The sequence below is a fragment of the Dasypus novemcinctus genome, chromosome 1, assembly GCF_030445035.2.
Source record: "Dasypus novemcinctus isolate mDasNov1 chromosome 1, mDasNov1.1.hap2, whole genome shotgun sequence".
NCBI lineage: Eukaryota > Metazoa > Chordata > Mammalia > Cingulata > Dasypodidae > Dasypus > Dasypus novemcinctus.
In genome coordinates, this window is record NC_080673.1 from 153,699,923 (window position 1) to 153,711,329 (window position 11,407).

Consider the following 11,407-nt stretch of genomic DNA (forward strand, 5'->3'; position numbering starts at 1 on the left):
TCCTTGAAAAACAAACTACTCAAGGAAAAAATAGGGCTACTCAGTTTTATATACATACATATATATATCAAATATGAGTATGTATGAATATAAGGCTATTTGATTTCATATATATGAAAGTGAACTCATAATTTATAATCTTCCAACAAAGAAATCTCCAGGCCCAGATGGCTTCACTGCTGAAATATATCAAACATTTAAGGAAGAAATAAAACCAATTCTAAACAAATTCTTCCAGAAAATAGAAAAGAAAGAAATACTTTCCAACTCTTTCTATGAGGCAGTTTTACCCTGATACCAAAGCAAGGCAAAGCCATGACCAGGAAAGAATATTCAGGCTAATATCACTCAGAAACTTAAATTCAAAAATCCTTAACAAAATGTTAGCAAACTGAATCCAACTACATATGGGAGGAGGAGGGGGAGAATATGTATATAATTTAATCCATGACCAAGTGAATTTTATCCCAGGAATGCAAGATTAGTTTAATATTTGAAATTCAGTCAGTGCAATTCACTGTATTAACAGACCAAAAAAAGGAAAATTACATGTTACTCTCAATAGATGCAGAAAAAAGCTTTCCACAAAATCAAATATCCATCTTAGATAAAAATGCAGCAAACTAGGGACAGAAGAAAACTTCCTTGACCTGGTGAAGGGTTTCTGTGAAAAACATACAGTTAAAAATTCTACTTAATGATGAAAGACTGAGTACTTTCCCCGTTATATGAGGAACAAAGCAATGATGCCCATTCTCACCACTTCTATTCAGCTGTGTACTGACTATCTTAGCCAGGCCAATAAGGCAGGTAAAAGAAATAAAAGACATTCAGATAGGAAAGGAAGAAGTGAAACAGTCTTTGTTTGCAGACATCATCATCTGTGTAAAAACTTCTAAGGGTTTTAAAACTTCTAAGGTCACCAACTGTACAGTCAAGTGCATTTCTATATATTAGCATCTATTGAAAAATTTAAATACCATTTAAAATAGCAAAAAAAAAGGATGAAATATTTAGAAATAAACTTAACAAAATACATGTAAGACCTGTACACTGAAAACTGAGAGCATTACCAAGATGAAATAAGACCAAGGTAAATAGAGTAACCATAAACTCTTCATGAGAAGTTTCCCCCACTGGGACTTGCTGAGGAGGAAGAGCCTACAATGGTAAAGAGATGACTATAGTCCACTTCTTCTCTGTTTCCCCCAATTAGAGCTTTTTTATTCCTGGCTTGCTCACTGTGTTGCCTCTGACCCCTCCAGAGTTAAGGGGGTTATCATTTGAGAAAGCAGAAGCCAAGAGAAATTTAACTTGACTAGTAGTGCTGTAAGTCAGTGTTGAGAACTCTGAAGAGTCTGACCTTTTAAACTATTTAAACTAATAAGTCAGCCTGTCACAATTCCAAGACTGCTGGCAGAAGACAAGAGACTCCTGGTTCAGAAACAAAGGGCTTTACTCATAGTACAGCAAACAGCCTGAGCTTTTGCTCCTGTTCCCCTGTCCCCCAAGTCCTACGGGGAATTGTAAAATAGCATAGATAGATGTTACACACACAGTGGGGTTGATATCACAACTGGGGGTCCCCTAGGTTAGGAACCCCCTTTTATGCTGGGCTTCAAGCAAACCTGACCAAACTTTGTCCCAGAGGGAGACATTATCTATATCATACTGGGCATCAAAGAAATTTGCCTTCTTCTCTGGAGGGAAACTCTATATCTTCCATGAAAGGAGGCATAGTGTCTGTTGTTAATTGCTGAGTCCCAAGGCCTAGAACAGTGCCTAGCTCAGTAACATTGATCAATAGAGATATGAAAGTTTGGATAGATAGATGCCAAGTCAGCCATAGAAGTGTCTGGAATCAAAGCAAGGACTGGGATTGCAGGAAGCAGGGCCACCAAGTCTGACTAACCCAGCCCTAGCTCTCCATTCTCAAATGCTCCATCAGCCCTTTCTTTCCTCTGGTTGCAGAAAAGCATTAACTTTATCCGAAGTCTCCAGGAATTCATACTCTATGTTCTACCCTTTGGCTTTTTATTACTCCCAAATAAGGACTGTGCTCTCCACCTACCACAATTTTCTGCTCTGCACTGCTCTGCTCTGTGAGGTAATATTCCCCTCAGGTAATTAACTCGTTGAAATTAACTCTACCAGCTGCCTCCTTAGGCTTAGGCATCTTGGAGATCAAGTGAACAAAGAGGAGGCTGTTCTCTAATAAATATTTGCTGAAAGAATTAATTTTAAAATCATTTTCTGTGGCCAGATCATTGCATCGTGGTCTCACGTATTTTCTTCCAGCCTTTCTAGGCAGAGAGAAAGGATGTCTAAGAATCTCAGGCTCATGAAAGGAGTATCCATTCTGGAAGTGTCTTTAGTTACTCTACATATTACTGGCAACCTTGTGGAGTAGCAAGCCGAATGAAATGAGAAATGCACTGGAGTACTCAGGACAGAGAAGAAAAAGGTTTTCTTCATTTCAAACAGTTACTTAATTCCTAATCAAGTCTAAAAGTTTGACTCACCAGCCTATCTGCTGCTCAAATACCATATAGAATATTGGAACTGACTCTGTTCAGAGCAGTCAGCGTGAAATGTAATGAAATTCAAAATAGACAGGATACACATGCTCCAGAGGGAAGTCATTAATACCCATGAATAATGATAAAGCAAAATACCATCTGCCAGAATAATGTGGCAAATCTTTTTAAAATTCCAATTAGCCTATAAACTAAAAACAGGGAACAAATACGCTTGCCTTGCCATGTTGAGATCATGTGTCCTTGATATCTCCATCGCATTATATGTAAACTAAAATATGGGTGATGGAAACGTTATCCATGCATGAATATATTTTGGAGAATGCATTTATTATTCTTTAGGACATGGGTGCTATTTTGTGTAACTGCATAGAACAGAATGTTACAGTCTTCTAATTAAGACCACACGTGTATTTTCACATATAGTCTAATTGTGGGGTGAAAAAATTGTGTGTTATAAACATAGTGTATTAATTTTGCTGTAACAATGTGGTTGGATTTAATCCTTCTATGTATTTGGAGTTAGAAATAATGAAGCATTTCTATTACCCTGTTATTCCAGGTAAAATTGCTTAGTTTATGATGGATTCAGATAGTCTAAGTCATTTTTCTGAGCTGTATTTTATGAAGCACATAGCTATTAAAATCATAATACCCATTATTAGAACTGTTTTATTAAAGCCTGAAAAGAAATTGTTCTTATAACAAATGCATGAAATAGTTCTATAGGCCAAATAGTCCATCATGTCTTTTGAAATATCTTAAGAAGCAAACGACCTATTTCTGAATACTGGTATTTTCCAATATCTCTTGCTTTTCCCGTGATTTAATGTCATGTAAATAGCACCGGAATGGGTATATTTGGAGTTTTTAATCCTAGTGCTATCATGCTACCCAGTTGCATGATCTTGGAAAGTCATTTGAGTCTTTCGGTGCCTTGGTTTCCTCATGTCTAAAATGTCTTCCCTGTAAAAATCAGAAGCAGTAAATATTGAAAGGATCTTTGAAAAAGTACATATCCAGAACACTTGAATCATGAAAGTCATTTTTATTATCATGAGATGAAAAAAATTAGGCAGAGTTGTCAAAATTTTATGAAGAGGTAGAATTATATATTTTAAAACATGAATGAAAAGATCTCACCAGACAAGCTTAGAACATTAATGCTACAATGAGTAGCTGTTGTTTAGTCAGCAGAATTATTGTTCTGATATTCATCTCCTTAATGGGGCTGGAACAGAGGAGAGACTCATAATAGACCTTGTAGCTGACCTCCTTCCAGATTTAAATCCAAGGAGGTCTGCGTTGAGTTTCCAGGTCATTTGAATTTGTGTAACAAATTTGTAGAATAGCGTGCTGTATTCTGATTATTAATAACATCGATCAATTTCATTATCCATGAGTTCAAAATGAGATGGGTTGTATGCATACATATATATATTTTTTAATTCCTTCCTCATTTGATTCATGCTTCACAACCCCTCCATACCCACACATGTCAGATTATATCTCCATCTGGTCCTATTTTTAAGACTCTGATTCACGAGCAATGTGGGGCAGAGAAAATCCTACAAAACTGCAGATAATCTGAAAAGCAGGTAATTCACATGCAGACATTCAAGAATTTACTTTGACACTTGTATCTGAAATCTTGGCACCAAAATTGATTTATTTATACTCTCTGGCCTAGCAATTTTATTTCTAGGGATTCATCCTAACAAAACACTATTACACATGCATAAGGTCGGATGTGCAAGGATGCTCATGAAGTCATTTTAATAGCAAAGAATTGGGAACAAACCACAGGTAGGAATGTGACCGCATCAGTTATGATACATTGATATAATGGGATGCTATGCAGTTGTTTAAAATTAGGGAGATCTATCTATATATACTTCTCACAGAGATCTCTAGAGCACAGCATTAAAAGAGCATATTGTAAAACATTCCATAAAGTATAATCCCATTTAGGTAAAATACAAAGAAAAAAAATATACATATATATACAGATGCATAGAAAGGAGACTTAAAGACATCCTGGGAGAGAGATGACGATTGGCCCTCGTGGGTCACGGACCTCCCCCAATTAGCCTAGAGTTATGTGTACACAGGATACCAGTAATTCCTAGAAATAAAAATGAGGTGCTGCTCCAGAGAAAGGGAGAATGGGCACTGGGAAGTCCCCCAAACCTTGATGCCTGATCCTTGGGTGCCTGGAGTTGGGTGATCAGTGGCTCCAAGGGTCTCCTATGAACTCATGTGCATGTACGTGGTGCACAAAGGTGTGCAAGAAAGGCCTGGATCATCCCTTTCATCTTTTTTGAGATCCCCACACACTGAATTAAAAGTTGAAGGAGTGCCCAAACAAATTCATAAGTCATGGTATATTTTAAGTGTGCGCACAAAAAAGAGAAAATATTGTAACAGACACACACACAAAAGATGAAGAAAAGAGAAAAGGTTGCGAAGCATTCCCTAAAACACATCCCAAGTAGGTAAAACACAAAACAAATAGAAACAAGAATAGAGATGTGCATGCATGTACACATGCAGTGGCATAGAAAGGGCACTGAAAGGGAACTGAAAGAATACACACCAAATGATACATTCTGCCTCTGAAAAATGGGACAGGGACAATGAGAGGAACAAAGACATGGTGAAAACAGACATTAACATTTTATTTTACCCATTTCTATATTGTTTGAACATTGTACAAAGTAAAAACAGTCACGCGTTCCTTATGTAGGAGAGAAAAACACCATGCAATAAAGACAAACAAAGATAGGATCAAAGGTAAGTCAACTGCCAGTCATCTTTAAGTCAAAGGCTATGTCTGAGAACTGACTAGCTCAAAGAATGCCTTAAATCTTAAATTTCCTATTGGTTTCATCAGAACCATAAAACAGGGTCCTTTTGAAATATTGCTAAGAAAGTAAGTCAAATAGAATTGCTTTAATTTATATGATTAAACTCATAACAAAAATACAGGAACCTTAACATAACTTTAAATTATATATATATATATCATTTATTGAAATATAAAGATCTTCATTTACACACTTAAAAATGAAAACACGAACAGGGGCATTTGTTATATATTTTGTACCATGGACCGTCCCGCTCAAGTTAGTTCTCACACATTCACCACACCATTGTTTGGGGAACACGTAAGTATTTTTCTCTTTATTATTTCTAAAATATAATTTTTGGACATTCAAAAGTGCAACAGTTAATGTGCCTGTGGGGAATATCACAGTTTAAAAAATATAAACAAAGGCAGTGATACAGCTTGTCATAAATGTTTTGGCAGTATTCTCCAAGTCTATATAGAAATACATATATACATATTGATGTATAACATCATTTCATCTTATGTCCCTCTTCACAAAAATAGGACCATTTTGTACAGATTGGCAGACCACATTTTAAGGACATCCTTGATCATTTAAAAACTCACAAATTGTGTTTCTCAGGCCAGCTTTGATTGTCATCATAAAATAAAAGTGGGAAGGACTGGCAGATTTTCTTGGGGGACTTTTCAGGAGGCCAAAAAGAAAGAAATCTGTGATATACTGAAAACACTGTTAAAAAAAATAAAATGCAGTCACACATATATGCAGGTGGAACATTTGTGAGGACTGCAAACTGCTAGTATGAGAATGTTCATCCAGCCTCATGATGTCATGCAAGACTCAAAGTAACATCAAAACGCAAAGCACCAACAAAAGAAAGCTATGTAGGTGAAAGTGAGTGATAAACAGAATGCTTGAGCTATGATTCTAGAAACACGAATATATTTCAAGTCTAATTGGCTTTACAGAATCTTGTCAGGTTTTCTTTTTTAATTGGCCAATCTGGCTTAGTCTTCACACTTGCAATGAAAAAGGTAGATTAGAAAGTTGGGGCTTGCATTGAGATGACACCAGTAGGTAGTCAAGTATCTTGTTATTGCTTCTACAGCTTCCAAAGCATCACCTGCTGGCAGCACATACAGTGATTGCAGTAATCACAGCCCATGTTTCATTCATATGATGTCAGCAATTAGGTGGTATTGCTAAGAATGCCAATGAACCCACACCAAATAGTTTAACAATTTGGATGAATTTGATGATTCATCCTCCTATCTAACTCCAAAAAACCAGTAAAACTTTTACATTTTTTTCACCAAAATATTGAGGTCATTATACAGATATTTGGCATGCTAAACTGCATCATTTTTGTATATGCCTCCTGTGGAAATGAAAAAACAAAACAAAACAAAAAACAAGATCAATTCCCCATGCAGTGGGAAGCAGTGTCTCTATTTCTTAAATATCTGCCAATCCAAGATTTAGCTTTCTTAGTCTCAGCTAAGACTGGAAAACTAAATTAAGGGTAGAAATTACTAGATATATAGCATTAAATGGGACTGACCTGAAACCAAGGATTTAAATAGTAGGGTTATTACATGGCTGACTTCTAGCCTGGTTCCAAATTTCAAATTATTTTTTTGCCCAGGGCAACTTCCTGTAACTTAAGGTGCTGTTCCCCAAACCTGGCTGATCAGAACAGACAAGGAGTTTATAAAATACAGGTTCATGCTCCCCCCAGGCTTAATAAATCAGAATTTCTGGGATGGGGTCCCAAAATCTTAGGATTCTGGTTATCAACCTCATTTGGGACCCAAAGATACAGGCCAATGCACACACAGCCTTCTCAAAAAATGCCATATGATCTCAGAGTTTCAAAATATTTCTCTTTGGGGCAAGAAATGAGGGAATGGGGTGGATGTTGAGAGTATCCTTCTGACCCTTTGGAGGTTCACAGAATAAAAAATATCTATGTTGAGATCCACCAAAATTTCACTAATTATTATTACGCATGGAAAAAAATCTCTGCAAATCCAATCTTTCTTGCTATTTTTCCACTGGGCAATAATGAGAAATCTTACTTATACCTTTATATTAAGAACATTTCGAGGAGGGGGTTTAAATCTCATTACTTCAGAGGGCAATTAACGGTTTTTAGTACAATTGATTAGGGAACCTATTCAGTACAATTAAAAACTCTGACTTCCTGGAAGACACTACTTTTACATTGTTCTCTATGTTCAACTAAATTTAATCCACTAAAGCTATTACCATATCTTAGAGAAGCATGTTATTTAATAAAAATGCCAAAAATGGGTAAAACTTGTCACCTACTTAGTAAGGGCTTTTTTTAACTTGTGCTTTCTCTGTAGGGAAAACTTGTTACATATTACACATTTAGCATTGCTCATAACAGTAGTGTTATTATAAATGTAGATTACAATATGCAAATGAGTTTTGGGGTTTCTAAACAACCCAAATCTATTAAACAAGGTTGGTTAATCAATATCCTTTATCTCTCTAACACTAAAAAAAGGTAAAATGCTAAAGTACCAGTACCTTTTAAGGTTCAAAAGTGGTTTTGCATGTACTTCATAAGAGAGTTCAACAGCAGCTGACATCAGGTTTCAAGAGGAAAGTACATGAATGGATTGAGTGGTCTCTTCAAAAGTCCAGAAAAGGTATTTAATACAAATCTAAAGACATCCTTGGTTAGAGTTATTTACATAATTACAACGCTGGAGTTTTGTCGCAGTAAAAATTGTGCACGTCAGAATCTCACCAATGCCCTTGAAACACAGTATGTCTTCCGTGGCCTGTTGTTCCTTCGTCCATCTACCTCCAAACTGCATACACCACTGAGATGCTACTGAAGCATTGCAAGAGGCAATGCTGAAAAAGTTCATTCCAAATTATCCCATTCATTCATATTTAGAAGGCTTCCCGAGGCCCTTGGCTGGGAACTTCTCTTTACACATCATCCAAGTTCTCCTCTCAACATTTGCACCGCAATAAAGTGGTTTTCTTGAAGATATCCAGAGGTGGTCCCAGGAGCGAAAGGTACCTCCTGAATCCACCAGTTACAGGAAACTGTCCTCCACCAGGTCTGAGGAGTCTATGCCAATGTCATCCATCATGTCGATGTCCTCAATGGTCTCATCCTCTCTCTTGATGAAGGTAGAACTGCTGGATCCTGTCTCAATAGCACTCTCTTCAGAGGTCTGTGAGCTGGAAGACAGAGAATAGAAAGGCTTTAGACCCACATACCAATAGACTATGGTTGCATTTCTAGGATGACCCCTGCCAAGGCAGAAGTTCTCTTCCTGCAGGATGCTTTGGCAGTCGGACTCAGTCTGCTCTCGTCTGGCAAGGTTCTGCCATGGAGCCTATAGCTAATCATCATCCATCACACTGCAGTAGGTCAAATGGACAAGCAAGGTCCACAGTAATCTTAAACTTGCTTTGACTCTTCAGCTTTGCTTCTCTTCTGCTACATTTTTAATCAAAGTTGCTAACAAGCTGCAATGATTTCTACTTTGCCTACTCAATTCTAGTGGAAGACAAAATAAGCAATGCATGATCAAAAAGCATGGGGAAGGAAAATCAAATGGATTAAATCATCTACAAATTGCAGGCTTGTTCTTCCCAAGCATCTATACATTGTTCTCAGGATTTCATCCCATTCCCCTGGAATACCTTCTCTCCTCCACTTCCTCTTTCCATCTAATCCTCCCCCCCTCCTTTACCCACCAAGTCTTGAAGGTCTAGGTGAAGGCTCTAGACTTACTAAAGCTGTGGTTAAGAGGGAAAGTTCCATAGTCAAAAGACCTTGAATGAGAATGGTTCTGCCACTTCCTTGCTATGTGATGTCACTCAAGTTACTGAACCCCCCTGAGTTCTGTGCTCTTACTTGCAAATTGGGATGTCAATAGTGCACAACACCACCTGTTTTTTAGGAGAATTAAGTAAAATAACCATAAAGTACTGAGCACAATCCCTAGAACATAATAAGATCTGGATTAATGTCATTTTTATCATTCAAACTCTGATTAGGGTCTGGATATTAAATGATATTAGGGAATGAGTGCTAATATTCTTACATGTGATAATGATATCATGGTTAACAAGGAGACTGTTCTTATTTATAGGAGATGTATGTTGGAGTCCTGAAGATGAAGTGTCTTAGTTTTGCACGTAGTTTTCAAATGGTTCCAAAAAAAAAAAAGAATGGGTGTGTATGTGTGTGAGATTACACACATATAGCTAGATAAAGCAAATGTGGCAAAAATGTTAATTGTTAATTTAAGAGGTGTATGGTTATATGGGTATTCGTTATATTATTCTCTCAATTTTTATGTAGCTTTTAAATTTTTTTCATTAAATTTTTTTGGAAAACAATCTTGCCTAAAGCCTCCAAGTTATCATGCTTTACCATCTTCCTCCCTTCTCTAGAATTCATAACTCTTATCATCTTATCATTATCTTGCCTTGTATTGCTATCAAAATTTTTATATGTCTCTTTTACTCCAAACAGATCCTCACCTGCTGGAAGGCAGGATCATGGTTTAGCATCCTGGTTGTGTGGCTATATATAGTGCCACACTATAGTCATAACTCAAAAACAGTAAATATTGGTTGGCCGACCAAAGATGAAGGATCTCTCTCTCTCTCTCTCTCTCTCTCTCTCTCTCTCTCTCTCTCTCTCTCTCTCTCTCTCTCTCTCTCTCTCTCTCTCTCTCTCATACACACACACACCAAACGGGGGATCTCAACCCATTTAGCTAATTCCTGCCTACCTGATTCCTCAGGCTCTCCCTCCACCTCTCCGTATCAGTGCTGGAACAGAGAACCAAGCCTGGTCAAAAAGCTCCCCTGCCTACAGGAAATACTCTGCTGCCATCCACCCAAGTCCCTTGTGACCTGTGAGCACTAGAACCTATGGGGCTACTGAGCTGCGGAGTTCCTAAATACCCCTACAAATGGGTCCTCCTCTATGACTGGGCTTTCGCCCCCATTCCTACTTTGCACTCTACCCCCATCCAATTAACACCCTAGTCCTGGAGCCTCATTCTGAACCCAGTCCACTTGACTGACCTTGATACTCATCCAAAAACCCTTGGATATTGATCCAACCCTCCTAGGGCCCGCAATTATGATGCTTCCTTGGACCCTGTGATTTGGACTGCTGGCCCCCTCCTGGGCACTCAGCAGAGTCGTTGGCTAAGTCATTACCCCGGCACTGGCTCTCTTGGCCTGGCACTGTCCTCTCTGCTGGAGAGAGAGAAGAGCTGGGTGTGGGCACAGAGGAAGCAAACTTCCATTGAGACTCAGCACCAGGTCATCTCCCTGCTGATCTCCAGGCTTCAAAGTAGGCCCTAGAGCTGACAGCTGGGCTTATTCCTGGTTCTCAAGCCACAGTGCCCACCCTATAGCCCAGGCCCGGCTCCCAACGGACCTGGGCACTCCCAAAACCCGCTATGGCATGGCCCTCTCTTCCTCATGCCCTCTCCCCTCTGAGAGCCCAGCGTCTTCAGTCCTGGCTGTGCAGTAAGCATCCCCTTGGTAATAAATGAATGGATCTAGACAATAATCACCAATGGCTACTAGCATCACAAAAAAGGGAAAAGGTCCCTCAGGACTGCCATGCTGACTCCTGCCTGGTCCAGAGCACCCCAGCTCTGAGACTCCATTCACTATGCTCAGGCACTTGTCAGGGATACAGATTTGCCTCCATACCAGTCTGACCTGACCTCATGTAGTTACTAAGGATGTTCTTTGTGCAATTCTAAGGAGATGACATGCATCGCACTTGCAGAGTTCTCATTATCTAATACAACAACTAGGATTTTTCTCTTTGTGGAAAATATGTGTCAAATTCTGCAGCCCAGACTGGTGTATGCCTAGAAAACCTCTGGCCACCATTTTTATGGGATTTATCCCAATATGATTTTCTAACTTTAATTTAGAAGCAGAAGCCTTTTTACAATTGAATTATTCCTAGTCACTAAATACAAAAAACTG

General features: G+C 38.4%; 1 protein-coding gene across 5 annotated transcripts in view; it reads right to left on the reverse strand.

The window, feature by feature from the left end:
* Positions 1-5,536: 5,536 nt before the first annotated feature.
* PDGFRA (platelet derived growth factor receptor alpha) overlaps positions 5,537-11,407 on the reverse strand; it is a 48,468-nt gene continuing 42,597 nt past the window's right edge. For all 5 annotated transcript variants that reach the window (XM_058298509.2, XM_058298511.2, XM_058298520.1 and 2 more), the window contains one exon: positions 5,537-8,614. In XM_058298509.2, coding sequence (XP_058154492.1) covers positions 8,467-8,614 — 148 coding nt within the window. In that variant the 3' untranslated portion in view covers positions 5,537-8,466. The remainder of the gene's footprint in view (positions 8,615-11,407) is intronic.